This window comes from Mastomys coucha, unplaced genomic scaffold, assembly GCF_008632895.1.
Source record: "Mastomys coucha isolate ucsf_1 unplaced genomic scaffold, UCSF_Mcou_1 pScaffold16, whole genome shotgun sequence".
NCBI classification, from domain to species: domain Eukaryota; kingdom Metazoa; phylum Chordata; class Mammalia; order Rodentia; family Muridae; genus Mastomys; species Mastomys coucha.
Window position 1 is genome coordinate 43,319,825 of NW_022196898.1, and position 16,687 is coordinate 43,336,511.

The following is a 16,687-nucleotide window of genomic DNA, read 5'->3' on the forward strand; positions in this document are numbered from 1 at the left end:
AAAAAAAAAAAAAAAAAACTTATAAAAAAGAAAAAAAAAGAAAATATTCATATAGTTGTTAGACTAGTGGCTGCCTTTGTGGGAGGAAGAAGGTAGACAAACTTAATTATTAAAACTATTAAGATGGGAGCTGGAGAGGTGGCTCAGTGATTAAGAGCATTGGCTGCTCTTCCAGAGGAACTAGGTTCAATTCCCAACAGCCACATGACAACTCACAACTATCTGTAGCTCTAGTTTCAGGGGATCTGACAACCTTACATATATGCAGGGAAAACTCCAGTGCCCATAAAATTTTAAAAAACAAATTTAAATTTTAAGAAAATTAAATATATTTATTTCTTGTGGAAATTAGGAACCTGTTTATAGTAAGAGTTCTGGTTTTTCGAGACAGGGTTTCTCTGTGTAGTCCTGGCTGTTCTGGAGCTCACTCTGTAGACCAGGCTGGCCTCAAACTCAGAAATCCACCTGCCTCTGCTTCCGAACTGTTGAGATTAAAGGTGTGTGCCACCACAGTCTGGCCTATAGTAAGAATTTTGATATAAATATTCTCATAAATAATGAGTGCTTTAATTGAGCACTATTAATTGAACATAGAAGAGGCCAGCCTGGTCTACAGAGTGAGTTCCAGGACAGCCAGGGCTACACAGAGAAACCCTGTCTTGAAAAACCAAAAAGAGAGAGAGAGAGAGAGAGAGAGAGAAAGAGAGAGAGAGAGGGGGAGAGAGAGAGAGAAAAGAAAGTCTAATTTAGGTTACTACCTGGTTTTTCCTTTTAGTTTCCTGATTGTGCAGAATGAACACTAACAGTGGTTATTGCTCATTGTGAATAGTGCAAATATATTAAAAGGTCTCATTTGTCTTTATTTTGTGTGCATACTTTACATAGGCTATTAAAAAAGAACTTTGTCTTGTTCATTATTATATCCAGCTCTAAAACTCAAAGAAATGAGTGAGAGATCAAAGTCCTATTTGGACAGTAGGAGAATAAAGCTTAAGGTGCTTCCTTAAAGCCTTTCCTGGTTCCTCCCAATTCTAAAATGCACAGTTTTAAAAGATATGATACCAAAATTAAGATAAAGTCACTTAACAAATTAAAATTAGGTCTTTGGCTCTAACTGACCTTATAAATGTACTGTGAAACTTTGTCTCCATAGTTTGAGTAGCTTGAGAGGGGGTTTTTTTTGTTTGTTTGTTTTGGTCTTTTTGGTTTTTTTGTTTTTTGTTTTTTTTTTTTTTTTTTGGGGGGGGGGTTTCGAGACAGGGTTTCTCAGTGTAGCCCTGGCTGTCCTGGAACTCACTCTGTAGACCAGGCTGGCCTCGAACTCAGAAATCCACCTGCCTCTGCCTCCCAAGCGCTGGGATTAAAGGCGTGTGCCACCACCATGCACTCCCCCACCCCCCACTCCCCCATCCCGGCTAAGCTTGAAGGTTTTTAAAACACTTTGGTACTTTTCCTTTGTAGATACTCAAGGCAGGGAACATTTTTTTTTTAATGAGGGTTGAAGCAAAATGATTATCTGGGAGTTTATTGATGGAGTTTACATTACTCTGAGGTTAATAAATGAGCTTGTAAAACAACACACAAACACATAAATTTTTAGAGATTCATTTTTATGTGTATGAGTGTGTCTGCATGTATATATATCACCATATGTGTGCATGTACAGTACCTACAGAGGCGAGAAGAACGAATTGGATCCCCTGGAACTAGAGTTACAGGTGATCAGCTGCATGAGGGTGTTGGGAGTCAAACACAGGTTTCTGGAAGAGCAGTCAATGCTCATAACTGCTGAGTCACATAAAAAGAGAGAACTAACTCCATAAAATTGACCTTTTGCCTCCCTACATGCACCATGCTATGAGTGCCTACACATGTACATCATGTATATGCACAAAAAAATAAATTTTTAAAAACTTTTTAAAGAAAATACAATTAATATGTGAAGCAATTGTAATGGAGAACCTTCAGAACAGAAAGAGGGGCAGTGGTTTTTGCCCTGGAATTATTGCTGTTAAAATGATTTAGCTTCCTTTCCTGTTGCTGTGATAAAATACCAACAGAAATAACTTAAAGAAGAAACAGTTTATTTGGTTCACAGTTCCAGGTTACAGTCTATTCTGTCAAGGGACTTGAAGCAACTTGTCACATCATATCCAGTCAAGAGCAGAGAAGAATACATACATACATTCTAGTGTTTGGCTCCCTTTCTTTACCTGATGTGTTCAGAATTTTCTTTCCTAATAGTACTACTCATGGTGGGTAGCTTTTCTTCCCAGGAGAGTCTAGGTCATATCAAGTTGACAGTTAAACTTAAACCATTGGGGATGGAAGGATGGTTTAGCAGTTTAGAGCACTCACTGCTTGTCAGGTGGTTTGAGTTCTTTTCTCAGCATCCTTATCAGAGAGCTGACTGCAGAGTTCAGTGACACAGGCCTGTAGTCACAGCTGTCTGCATGTTCAAGTCCAGCATATTTTACATAGTTGAGTCCAGGCCAACCAGGAGTTACATAGCAGAACCCTCTAAAAAGGTATTAAAAAAAAAAAATCCTGCCAGGAAGTGGTGGTGCGTGCCTTTAATCCCAGGACTTGGGAGGCAGAGGCAGATGGATTTCTGAGTTCGAGGACAGCCAAGGCTACACAGAGAAATCCTATCTTGAAAAAACAAAACAAAACAAAAAAATCCTTAGTTTAGAGAGTATTAGTATTGAATATTCAGTTACATTCTCAACATTTCTTTCTTCTTTCTTTTTTTTTTTAAGATTTATTTATATTATGTATGGGAGTACACTGTAGCTGTCTTCAGCACACCAGAAGAGGGCATTGGATCCCATTACAGATGGTTGTGAGCCTCCATGTGGTTGCTGGGAATTAAACTCAGGACCTCTGGAAGAGCAGTCAGTGCTCTTAACCACTGAGCTATCTCTCCAGCCCCTTTTCTTTCTTTCTTTCTTTTTTCTTTTAATTCAGCTTTATCATAAGTGTTTTCTAAGATTTGGGGTGGGAGTTGAAAATACTTTAGTTTATGTATATGGGTGTTTTGTATGCATATTACATCTGTGTACCACGTGTATGCAGTGCCTGTGGAGACCAGAAAAGGGTATTGGATCCCTAGGGACTAGAGTTACAGACTGTACTCTTAACTGCTGCGTCATTTCTCCAACCCTAGTTGGGTTTGGATCTTTCAAATGATCTCACTGTCTTGGAAATCACCATGTAACTCAGGGTAGCCTCTTGTGTTTTGGGGTAGTTGTTTTTAAGACAGGGTCTTTTGTAGCTTAGGCTGGTCTTGATCTCTGTAGTTATGGATGACTTTGAACTCCTAATCCTTCTGCCTCCCCTTCTCCTGCCTCCCCTTCTCCTGCGCTGAGGTTACAAATTAACATCACCATTCCCAGCTGAACACCTGGTTTTTAAAGATGCTTTAACTTTTTTTGTTTGTTTTGTTTCCTTCCTTGTTTCCGTTTGCCACCCTCAGCTGCCAACCCTAAGATACATTCATGATTGTTTTAAGGTGTGTCTTCCAGGATGTTTGACTAAGGAAGGGCACTTTGAATACTTGACTAATTGGAAATTCAGTGTTGAAACTCTTTGTAAAGAACTCCTATTGCACAGGCTTTTTATAGGAGCAAGATTATCATAAATATGTGTAATCTTTAACTAAAATATTTCTCTTAGTTTATTTAGAAATACATTGATAAAGAATATTACCTTTCTTTTCATCTTTTTTTTTCAGACAGGTTTTCATTTATACCAGGCTGCTCTCAAAGTCATAATGTGGAATGACTTTAACTTTCCATTCTGCCTCTACTTCCCCAGTGATAAGAACCACTAAACCCAATTTTGTTTTTGTTTTTGTTTTGTTTTATGCAGTGCTGGGACCCAGGCTTCTTGCACATTTGATAAGTACCCTACCAACTAAGCTACCTGTCTAGCCCTCCTTTTTTCTTTTTTAGTATATAAATAAGTATATGTTAAATTAGAAAATTACCCATTAAACTGTTTATAATTGTCACCTGAAGGCAATTACTTTTTTTGAGGAGTAGGGGGGGTTCTCTATGTAACCCAGGCTTATCTGATTGACCTGGAACTCACAAGTAGACCAGGCTGGATTCAAACTTAGAGATCTATCTGCCTCTACCTTCTGAGTGCTGGGATAAAGGTTGTGGACTATGCCTGTTTTAGGCTTTTACTTTTGTTGGTGGTGGGGTTTTTTGTTTGTTTGTTTGTTTTTGTTTTTGTTTTGTTTTGTTTTGTTTTTTTTCAAGACAGGGTTTCTCTGTGTAGCCCTGGCTGTCCTGGAACTCACTCTGTAGACCAGGCTGGCCTTGAACTCAGAAATCTGCCTGCCTCTGCCTCCCAAGTGCTGGGACTAAAGGCGTGCGCCACCACTGCCCAGCTAGGCTTTTACTTTTGTAAATTACATGTTTTCATGTGAGTTTTTTCTTTTTAAAAGATTACCTATTTTAGAGTGTAGAAATTACCAATTTTTATACTCAGTACAAAAAAATTTTTTTTCTTAGTATAGAATAGAGTTTACTTAGGGCATGGGGAGGGGAGTTAAGAGTATAGCAGAGCCGGGTGTTAGTGGTGCACAGAGTGAGTTCCAGGACAGCCAGGGCTACACAGAGAAACCCTGTCTTGAAGAAAAGAGTATAGTAGAGGCAGAGAAAGGCAGAAGGAGAGAGTAAAGAAGTAGAGGATGGCCATGACCACATGGAGGAGTGGGGAAGGGAATGGGGAGAGAGGGGGAACAAAGGGGCAAGAGGCCAGGGAAAGAAACAGGAGTAAGAGCCAAAATTATTATCCAAAGATTTCAACCTGACCAGGTATCAAGTCACATGCCTGTAATGTCAACAACACTCAGGAGGCAGAGGTAGCAGGATAGCTGTCCCTTGCACTGAGGTAGTGTGCAGTTCTTCTCTTTTTCACAAGCCCCAAAATGTTTTCTTTTCTCTTCTTCATATATGTAGCTTCTGCTAATGTATTTTAGTGATTCAATAGTGACCTTTGTTTGTAGTGGGTAGTTCTTCCTGCTCAAGTATACCAAAGCATTGACCTTTTAGAATCTTTTAGTATGAGTAGTTTGAGATTTCATCAAGCTCTCTCTATATATGAAGAGAAAAGAACCTTGGAAATATAAGGAACAGTATTTTCCTTTCCCCCAGGCTACTTTACATCTAATTATAACAGAGTGTGCTCTTCTTCTAAGATTTTATCCTTGAAAATAGTGTGATATACTCTGTATTGTCATCTGTGTTCTTCATAGAGGGGATATATGCCTATCCCTTTTCTCTTCTTCATCTTTTCTAGATTGATGTTATAGTTCCACAGGTGCTTTTAATTTTTAAGCTAAGTATGTTTTAAAACTTTTTTCTATCACATATTAATAAAAAGTTTAATGACTCATTTGGAGAGTTTACATGTTTTGAGATGCTCTGGTGCAAAAGAGTAATAGTTCCTAGGAACCTGGAGTTTAGTTGATAGAGCCCATGCTTAGTGTTCATTACCAGGATATAATGGTGTAGACCTATAACCCAACATTCCAGAGGTAGAAGTAGTGGTAGGTTCCATTCAGAGTCATCCTCAACCATATAGTGAGTTCAAGGCTAACCTGCACAACTACAGGAGACTCTGTCTACATTCTGGTTGCTACCATGTCCTTATTTACAGTACTCCTCTTCTATAATTCTGTTGGCAATCTGAATTCTCCTTGAAACAAGTTACAAGTGGTAAGGGAGAAATGAAGAAGGAAAACTTCCCTCCAGTTATATCCAGCCATAATGTTTGCACACCTGTTGAGATTACATATGCTATGCCTGAATAAAGTTGTCTATTCTGAAGTTATAGTGTAACAATCTAATTGAGCAGGTAAACTGTATAAAAATCAAATATTAAGCTGAAAAAGTACTGTCTTCCTTCCTTAAAGAAGAATTGAGTGTGTGTCCCATGAGTGGCCATGACTTGGTTGGGAGAGGAAAGTAACCCCTGCCTTGGGTCAAAGATCAGGCCCTCATGAAATACAGAGATGTGTTGTGAATGTTTATGACCCAAGCTGAGGTGTGCCAAGCTAACATTTACTTTTTCCTACTTTTAGGGGTTTTTTTGTTGGTTTTTTTTTTTTTTTTTTTTTTTGGTGGGGTGGGGGGCAGTTCCAAACAGGGTTTCGCTATATAGCCCTGGCTGCCCTAGAACTCACTCTATAGTCCAGGCTGGCCTTGAACTCAGAAATCTGCCTGCCTCTGCCTCCCAAGTGCTGGGATTAAAGACTCTACTTTTAGATTTTTAAGACAGCACCTCATGTAACCCAGACTGGCCTTCGATTCCTGATCTTTCCCACCTCTTAAGTGCATGTGCCTAAAAAACATTTCTTGAATGCATAAATTTATGATTGAAAGTTTGTGCCTTATGTTTCATCACTACTACATAAAAAGTAATAATTGAGCAGATAATGTATGTGTATTATAAAGAATATTAGCCTCCTTTCTTTTGTGATTCAGGACTGGCTCTGTACTCACAGACATCCACTTAAGTGCTAGTATTAAAGGCATACATCACCATGCCTGGCAAAAACAGTCTATTAAGATATAGTGAGCTAGGCGGTGGTGGCACACGCCTTTAATCCCAGCACTTGGGAGCAGAGGCAGGCAGATTTCTGAGTTTAAGGCCAGCCTGGTCTACAGAGTGAGTTCCAGGACAGCCAGGGCTACAGAGAAACCCTGTCTCGAAAAACAAAAAAAAAAAAAAAAAAAAAAAAAAAAAAAAAAAAAAAAGATATAATGAAAACAAACAAGTTAGTTGTGATATGTTATAACAGAGGATAGGAAAGGAGTATGTATTTATTGGCACACTCAGGTAAAGAACATAATCCAAATAGTGGAGTAGAGAGGAAAACAATGTTATAAAGTGTTACACAGAACACATGGTCCGTACACTCAGTCCAACAAAGAGAAGTTGGAGAAGGAACAGATATTGGTTCTCTGTATACAGACACATTTAGAGCACTTAACAAGAAGGGGTAGGGTGGAGATATAGCTTAGTTTCTAGAGTGCTTATGGATCATGCATGAAAGTCTTTGATTCAATCCCCAGCCACATGGACACCAAGCATGGTGACATGCTTATAATCCCAGCAGTCTTGAGCAGAGACTAGAGGATCAAAAATTCAAGGTTATCCTCAGTTAAATACTAAATTCCAGGACAACATAGCCTATTAGAGTACTTAATAAAAAGTGGGGCGGAAGCCAGGTGTTGGTGCCCCTCTCCATTAACCCCAGCACTCAGGAGATAGAGGCAGGCAGATCTCTGTGAGTTGAGACCAGCATACCAGGTATGATATATTGCATGCTGAATGCATGCAATCCCAGCACTTGTTAGGTGAAGACAGGAAAATTGCCTTGAGTTCAAGGCTAACCTGAGCTACCCTTTCAGAGAAAAATAAATAAATATAAAGTTATCAAAAATATGTAATAAAAGTATGGAGTTAGAGAGATGGCTCAACAGTTAAGAACACTGGCTACTCTTCTAAAGGACCAGTTCAATTCATGACATCCACATGGTAATTTAAAACCATCCAATTCCAGGATTCCAGCAACCTCTCCTGGCCTCTGGGCAGCAGGTACGCACATGGTCACCAGACATACAACATGCAGATGTATGTATGTACATACATACATCACACATAAATAAATATAAGCAAAGAGCACTTAATATAGTTGGTGATAGCTAAAATAATGAATCAGAAGAGAGAGACCTCAGATCAGCTGGTCCCTTTCTATATACTTCAGTTGGTAAGAATGAAGCTTTGACTAGATCCTCAGGACTGCATAAACTGCATAAACCTAGTATGGTGGCACATGTCTTGGATGTGGAGACAGAGTTTCTTCATCATGCCCTGAATAGGAAGAAACATTTAAGCTATATAGTTTCAGGTTACCCTAGACTACATTAGACTCTATCTCAAAATTAACTAAAATAGGTTAGTTAGTTAAATAGGTTAAATTAGTTAAGAGAGGTGGCTCATTTGTTGCTCTTGCAGAGGACTTAGGTTCGGTTCTCAGTACCCCCATGGTGGCTCACAGTCATCATAACTCTGGTTCTAGGAAGTCTGACATCTTCTTCTGACCTCTCTAGGCACCAGGCACCCACATAGTACACACACAAACAAGCAAAACACTAATATACATAAGTAAACCTTTTTTTGTTTTTGTTTTTCGAAGACAGAGTTTCCCTTGGTTTCCTGCAACTTGCTCTGTAGACCAGGCTGTAGACTCAGAGATCTACTTGCCTCTGCCTCCTGAAAGCTAGGACTAAAGGAATCCGCCAAAAGTTTTTACATAAACAAGTCTTTAAAAAAAAAAATAGGGCCGGGCTGTGGTGGCACATGCCTTTAATCCCAGTACTGGGAAGGCAGAGGCAAGCTGATTTCTGAGTTTGAGGCCAGCCTGGGCTACAAAGAGAGTTCCAGGACAGCCAGGGTAATCCAGAGAAACCCTGCAAAAAAAAGGGGGGGGGTCTGGAGAGATGGCTCAATGGTTAAGAGCACTGACTGCTCTTCCAGAGGTCCTGAGTTCAATTCCCAGCAACCACATGATGGCTCACAACCATCTGTAATGGGATCCGATGCCCTCTTCTGTTGTGTCTGAAGACAGCTACTGTGTACTTAGCTGTAAATAAAATAAATAAGTCTTTTTAAAAAAAGTATCAAATAGAGTCTAAAGAAGAGATTAACAAGCAGCTTCTTGGCTTAAATGCTGTGATAAGCCATTTAGACCCAATCCTGAAAGCTGAGTGGAGCATTGAAAGGTACTTAGACATGGGGGCAGTGTTTCAGGAACCCATGCAAGCTTCAAACTTGCTGTATACTTGAGGGATGACCTTGAATGCCAATCTTCATGCTTTCACTTCCCAAATGCTGGGATTACAGTTATGAGCCACCCTGAGCAGCTTGTTCCAGCAAGGTAACAGGTAAAGGCCTGAATTTGACTCCTTCATCCCTCTAAGTTCCCACATGGAGGAGAGAGGTTATTCTGAGAGTTGTCCTCTTCGCAGGCATTATTGCATATGTACACACACACAGTTACTTTTTTTTTTTTTTACATTTACTTTGGTTAAGAGGTACAATAGTCAGAGGACAACTTTTGGGAGTTGAGTTTCCTTCCACCACATGGGTCATAGCGCTGGAATTCAAGTCATCTGGCCTCTTGCCAGCCCATTGAACAGTTACAATAATTAGGTCCTTCTGGGGGCTGGAGAGATGGCTCAGTAGTTAAGAGCACTGACTGTTCTTCCGAAGGTCCTGTGTTCAAATCCCAGCAACCACATGGTGGCTCACAACCATCTGTAAGGAGATCTGATGCCCTCTCCTGGTGTGTCTAAAGACAGCTACAGTGTACTTACATATAATAATAAATAAATCTTTTTCTAAAAGTTAGGTCCTTCTATGTTAACCATAACTCCTCACTTAAAGCCTTCATGATTATTTGCCTTTTATTTGGAAATTCAGAGCCTGACCCTACCCAGTTTGGATCTCAGGATTTTTCTTTAAAACTTTGAGTTAAATAAGCCCAGTACCAGGAGCTGGAAATAAAATTAAAAGTTCAAAGCTAGCGTCTGTTACATAAAACTCATCTCAATATACAGCAGCAACAACAGAAACAAAGTGCTGAGCTTGATCCCCATGAATTTATATGAGATCTCTGTTATTTATAGATAATAGTGGCATTTTGAAGAATCAATAGAAGGTGGATTATTTTCTCCTCCTAGAAAAGCCTCTGTACAAATTTGACTTATCTTCCCAACCCCCCAGCTTAGGCCTTGTAGAGGTCTCGCCATGCTCTAACACCTATGTGACTTAGAACTTTAAGAACTGTCATCCAAACTAAACTTTTATCAGCTGTGTAAGCCTATCTTTTCTACTCTTTCAGTTCAGCTTTTATTTCAGTTTCCAGGTAGATTCTTTGCTCCTTTAAGTAGTGGCTGTCTTACATCTTTGTGTACCCCCTGAATCTCCTAGAGAAGATGAACTAACACGTAAGTACTTTCTGTAGTCCATGCTCTATCCTCAATCCTTGCTCATGTAGTTCATTTTACTAAGCCCTCACCACAAATTATAAACATAGATACCAGTGTCCCCTTTTTACAAATAAAGACATTAGACTCCAGAAAAGTTAAGTAACAACTTACCCAGGGCCTTTAACTAATCAGTGGGTGTGTCTAATGTCTGCATAAGAATCGTTTTCTCAGCTAGCAATGCACACAGTCCTGAGTTCAGTATAGCGTGTACACGTACATACACACACACACACACACACACACACACACACACACAAAGGGACAGGGAAAGTTTGCAAATAATACATATCTAGAGATCTAGGAAGAGCCACAACAACAAATTGAAATAACTTATGCTTTCATTTCTACCTCACGTGTGCACTGCTCTGCAATTTAGAGCATCTTGCAATTTTTACCAAACCAAGGCTCCTGCCAGGGAGATGGCTCTGTGTGTAAAGGCACTTAGTGCCAAGCCATGTGATTCCCCAAGATTCACATGGTGGAAGGAGAGAACCAGTTCCTGAAAGTTGTCCTCTGACCTTTGCATGTCCCTACCTCAACCCACAAATAGATAAATGCAAGAAAATTTTGTTTCAAACCACAACTCTTCTTACTTGAAATCAAAAATCTGACATGCCAGTTGTCAACTAATATCAAGTTACAGAAATTCACTAGATAACTCAAAAATCAGATAGAAACTAGTATTTTGGGTTTTTAAATAAAGGCAATTAGAGCAAATGAAATGGTTCAGCAGGGAAAGGCATTTGCTGCCAAGCCTAATGACCTGAGTTCACTCCCCAAAGCCCACACGGTGGAAGGCAAGAACTAACTCCCAAATTGTCCTCTGACCTCCCTAGGTATGCCATGGCACTAATATAGAATAAACAACAACAAAATGAGGTTGCAGTAACTAATAAAATATTGTATTGGGCGAGGGGTGGGGCCCAGTAGTAGAGCACTTCCTAGTATGTTCAAGGCCTTGTATTCAGCCCCAAGCACCGCTCAAACAACAACACAACACTCCCTCATCTCACTCTGTCCCTTGCTTTGAGTTCATGTAGTGTGATGTGAAGTAATCACAAAAATATCACAGCTCATTCTTCAGGCTCTGGCTGGAATTCAGTATTCCTTTCAGAACATTCTTTGTTTTCTTCCCCCTCTCCTAGGGCTACACATCTTTCTGGAATGATTGTATATCGTCTGGGCTTCGAGGAGGCATTCTGATAGAGCTGGCCATGCGGGGCCGAATCTATCTGGAACCTCCCACCATGCGTAAGAAGCGACTCCTAGACAGAAAGGTACAATATCCTCTGAATTATAGAAAATCAAATACCAACAGTACATTTTGAAAAAATAACATTTGAGGGCTAAAGAGATGGTTCATCAGTTAAAACCATTTGTTGTTCTTGCAGAGGATTCAGACTTGGTTCCCAGCACCCACATGATGGCTAACAACTGTCTGTAACTCCAGTCCCAGGGTTCTGAATCTCTTCTGGCCTCCTCAGGCATTGCATATATGTGATGCACACAGAACATACATACAAGCAAAATACATATATAAAAGAAAATTAGGGTGCTAGACAAGGTAACCCTGGCTCAACTGTCCCGTCCTCTACTTGGTTTAATTATCTTACAGAGTCATAGAAGTTCGAGGCCAGCCTGGTCTACAGAGCAAGTTCCAGGACTGCCAGGGCTACACAGAGAAACCCTGTCTTGGAGGGAGAAAAAGTCATAGAAGCTTGGTTTTGCCTTTTTTTTTTTTTAACACAGAAAAGTCAGTCACATTTGAGATGCTGTTGATTATCTTTCCCTCTGTATATATGAAATAAAATATTGTATAGGTAGAGGAAATCATGAGCCAGGCCTATCTTAGTCATCACAAGGTATTCTCTGATAACTATTCAGATGTATTACATTTACTGAAAATCCCTGCACTGGGGGAACTGTCTCTTACATACACATTGGCTTAGTCATTTTTTTTCTCCATTTTCAATGCCTGTCATTCCAAGAGTTCTGCTGAAACATGTTAGATAAAACCATTTTTGGAGTCTTAATTTTTTTTCTTTTAAATACATATATTTGGCACTTTTTCCCCCTTTAGTTTTTTTGGGACAGGCTTTCTCTCTCTCTTTTTTTAGATGTATTTATTATTACAAATAAGCTGTCTGATGTTACATTATGGATGGTTGTGAGCCACCATGTGGTTTCTGGAATTTGAACTCCGGACCTTTGGAAGAGCAGTCAGTGCTCTTAACCATAGAACCATCTCTCCAGCACCAGACAGGCTTTCTCTATGAAGCCCTGACTGTCCTGGAACTTGCTCTGTAGACCAGGCTGACCTCAAACTTAGAGATCCACCTGCCTCTGCCTCCTGAGTACTAGGATTAAAGGTATTCACCACCATCATATGGTTTGGCATTCCTGGAAGGGTCTCAGTATGTAACTGTCCTGGAATTTACTATGCAAACCAAACTAGTCCCAACTCTCAGAGATCTACTTGCCTCTGCCTCCCAAGTCTGGGACTAAATCACTGCCCAGTGCATTTGGCACCTTCTTAACACATCCCTACTTGACATTTGTGGCCTTTTTCAAAGTATGTTTTTTCTCTGATTGTATCCTGTTTCCTTTACTTCTCCATTCCCTAATATCTAAGTATCAGTTTATATCCTTTTTGTTGATTTTTCTAGCCTTTTGGAAATGCCATTCATCTTTTCAGCTTTATGTTACTTCTAGGAAATTCATTTCCAAATGTCTCCAAATGTGGAGACATTTCTTTTACCTTTAGCTTCCAGGAACATATTAACTATTGGCTACATATTTCAACTTAGCTATCTTGCATCATTCAAAAGCCAGGCTTGACAAAGTTCCTGTAAATTAACTTCCTTTTCTGACCTTCCTGCCTTTGCTAGTGGTTTTACAAGGTGGTTTTCCAAACTCCGAAAGATGCTGTGGAATCTTTTGTCCATTTTATTCACAGCATTTGCAACTAGGTCCCACTTCAAATGTAAATTTGTCTTCCTACTACAGAGTCATACTACACTAAGGTCTTCCATGACAGAGGCAGTATATTCTGCTTCCTCAAACCTCCTAACAAGACTCTGGATATTGTACCTGGAAGAACCTTCAACTGACTGAAGCAGTATACTCTGTGTCTTTCTTTAAGGTCCTGCTGAAGTCAGACAGCCCAACAGGTGATGTTTTGCTGGATGAAACGCTCAAACACATTAAAGCAACTGAGCCAACAGAAACTGTGCAGACATGGATCGAGCTACTCACTGGTGAGATGACTCAAAATAGCTCACAAGCTGCATATTGTAAGGTTAGAGGGAAGAGTATAGAAGCACAGCATGCTAGGTAAGGCAGTGTGGTTAGCCAGCACCTAAGGCTTCCAAACACTTCCAGTTATTGTCCGTAGTTCTACTCTGCAAGGTTTTTTTTTTTGTTTTATTTTGTTTTCTGACAGGATCTCATAGTCCAGGCTGGCCTTGGACTTGCTGTGCAGCCAATGATGACCCAGAAATCCTGATCCTCATCTCTCCATACCTCAAGTACTTGGACAAGAATGTGCCACCACATTCAGCCCATGAGAGCTCTTAAGAGTTTTATTTTGTTGGGCTTTTTGAGATGTTTCACTGTGTAAACTGAGGTGACTTAGAACTCCCAATCCTTCTGCCTCTGTCTCCCTAGTACTGAAATTGCAGGTAGACAACACCATATCCAAATTAACAGTGTTCTTCACTGGGACTTTATTTTGTTTGTTTGTTTATTTGAGACAGTTCTCACCATGTAACAGTGGCTTGCAAGGAACTTGTGGGCCCCAAAGAACTCAAAGATCTGTCTGTTTCTGCCTCCCAAGTACTGGAATTAAAGGTGTGTACCACCATATCCAGTCAAGGGACTATTTACTTACTTACTTACTTACTTACATACTTACTTACTTGTTTTTGTTTTGTTCTTGAAGCAGCATTTCCTGTGCCCCAGATTAGCTTCAGACTTGCTACATAGCCAAGGATGACCTTGTTGTAAGCCTGTTGCCTTCACCTCCCAAGTGCAGGGATTAGAGGCATGAGCCATCATCAGCCTAGACCATGTGGTGCTAAGGATCTCACCCAGGACTTCATGCTAGCAAAGCACTTGACCATCTGCATTTCATCTCCAGACCTTCCCAAGAAACTTTGTTTCTTTATTTAGCATTGTACCTGTGTATACTAACTTGTGAGAGTACACATGCAGAGATCAGAGGATTAGAGTTGGTTCTCTCCTACCTTTATGTGGACTCCCAGTATTGAATCATTAGACTTTATGGTAAGGTTTTTACCTGCTAGACTATTTCACCAGCCCTTCCTTTTTTAAAACAATCTTTTATTAATGCTTATTAAACTTTTTTTTAAAAAGATCTTTATTATTCAGGAGTGGTGGTAATCCTAGCACTTGTGAGGCTGAAGCAGAATTACTGATAGTTCAAGGCTAATCTAGACTACATTTGGAGACACTGTCTTAAAAACATAACACACACACACACACACACACACACACAACTAAAATAAAAATTGGAGGCTGGAGCCAGGCGGTGGTGGCAAATGCCTTTAATCCCAGCACTGGGGAGGCAGAGTTAGGTGGATTTCTGAGTTTGAGGCCAACCTGGTCTACAGAGTGAGTTCCAGGACAGCCAGGGCTACACAGAGAAACCTTGTCTGGGGCAGAGGGTGGGGAGTAGGAAGGGGAATTGGAGGCTGGAGAGATGGTTCCGTGGTTAAGAATAAGTACTGCTCTTATAAAGGATGCATGTCCAGTTCCTGAACCTATGTCTGGTAGTTTGCAAACCCTGTAACTCTAGCTCCAAAAAATCTGATACCCTCTCTAGCCCATTTGGGTGTGTATGTATGCAGAGGCAGGTGGATTTCTGAGTTCGAGGCCAGCCTGGTCTACAGAGTGAGTTCCAGGACAACCAGGGCTATACAGAGAAACCCTGTCTTGAAAAACCAAAAAAAAGTAAGAAAGAAAAAAAAATTTAAAAATTAAACCAGATGTGGTAGCAAAGGCCTGTAATCCCACCATGTGTGAGGCTAAGACAGAGGACTGCCACAGGTTCAAGGGCAGCCTGGTGTTCAGTAAAACCCTATATCAAATAATAATACTAGTATTTATTGAGGTAACAACCAGGATATTATTGACAGAGGTACAACATCTTGTTTTTCGTCTCCCAGTATTAGCTGACTGCTAAAATACTTGATGAATTTATGGACTTCATTTTGATGGATTTGTGTTGAAGGATACATTTGTGTTGATGGTTATTTGAATTATTCTACTCTTTAGCTATTGGAACCAAGGCTTCTATAAACATTGGTGAACAATCTTTTTAAAATGTCTTACTATGTTGTTTATGCATGTGTGTGCCCATCCCCCAGTTCCTGCTACCATAGTGCACATGTGGAGGTTATGGGACAGCTTTGAGGAACTGGTTCTCCTCTTCTACCATCTGGGTCCAGGGACTGAACTAAGGTAGTCAGGTTTGGTTGGCAAGTGCCTTTTCCTACTAGGTATAGCACTTTTAATCCCAGCACTCAAGAGGCAGAGGTAGGGAGTTTCAGGACAGCCAAGTCTACATAGAGAGACCCTTCTAAAGAGAGAGAGAAGACAGAGAGGAAGGGAAGAGAGGGGAAGGGAAAGTGGGGAAAGAAAAAAAGAAGAGTAGGAAAGGAAAAGAAAGAAAAGGAAAGAAAAGAAAGAAAAAGGGCTCTTGGCTGACAGTGTCAGTCAGTGCTTTGACTTTGGCTTTTCTAACTCCAAGTCAGCTGTTGATCTTATTGCAGCTTTCATATGAGAAATCATTTTTCTCAGGCCACCTTCCAAGATTTCCTCTTAGTATCCCTGGCAGTAAATATGATTCTCTCTATCCTGTGTGGGTTCTGTTAAGCTCAAAATGTGTAGACAAGTGTTTTTCATAATCCTGCCTTTTTTCTTTTTAATGTTTTTTCTCTCCCTTTCTTCCTGTCTTCTCTCACTCTCTGTATGTTTACAAATGTGTCAGTCCTGAGGACATCCCACATTTCTCTGAGGCTCTCTTCAGACTAAATAATCTCATTTTGTGTTTTACAAACAGGGCTTCACGTAGCCTGGGGTGGCCTCAGATTCACTTGGTAACAGGAGATAAACACTTGACTCACCTGCTGAGTAGCTGGAATTATAGGCATTCATCACAGTGACCAGCTCAAACTGTATAACCTTTATTAATCTCAAAGACTGCTGATTCTTTGGCTAGCTCAAATTTGTCATTAACCTCTTAGGTAAAATTTTTATTTTGCTGTTTTTCTCTCAAATTCCTGAATTTCTGTGGGATTATATAGCTTCTGATATCTCTTTTCAATTTTTTTCTAATTTTTATTTTACTTCTGAGTCTGTGTGTGTGTGTGTGTGTGTGTGTGTGTGTGTGTGTGTGTGTGTGTAGAGATATTTGGCTTGCAAAGGCCAAAAGAGTGTGTGAGACCCCAGTATAGCTGTCCTTACAGGCAGTCATGAACCAGATCACACGAGTGCTGGGACACTAACTTGGATCCTCTACAAGAGCAGTATGCATCTCAACTGCTAAAGCATCTCTCTCTCTCTCTCTCTCTCTCTCTCTCTCTCTGTCTCTCTGT

General features: G+C 40.2%; 2 protein-coding genes across 2 annotated transcripts in view; both read left to right on the forward strand.

The window, feature by feature from the left end:
* Hormad1 (HORMA domain containing 1) overlaps positions 1 to 16,687 on the forward strand; it is a 63,018-nt gene that overhangs the window by 40,433 nt on the left and 5,898 nt on the right. The window contains exons 18-19 of the transcript XR_004119709.1: positions 11,216 to 11,347; positions 13,213 to 13,327. The gene's annotated coding sequence lies outside the window, so the exon portion shown is untranslated. The remainder of the gene's footprint in view (positions 1 to 11,215; positions 11,348 to 13,212; positions 13,328 to 16,687) is intronic.
* The window catches only part of Golph3l (golgi phosphoprotein 3 like), a 31,547-nt gene that overhangs the window by 8,962 nt on the left and 5,898 nt on the right, over positions 1 to 16,687 (forward strand). The window contains exons 3-4 of the mRNA XM_031374829.1: positions 11,216 to 11,347; positions 13,213 to 13,327. Coding sequence (XP_031230689.1) covers positions 11,216 to 11,347; positions 13,213 to 13,327 — 247 coding nt within the window. The remainder of the gene's footprint in view (positions 1 to 11,215; positions 11,348 to 13,212; positions 13,328 to 16,687) is intronic.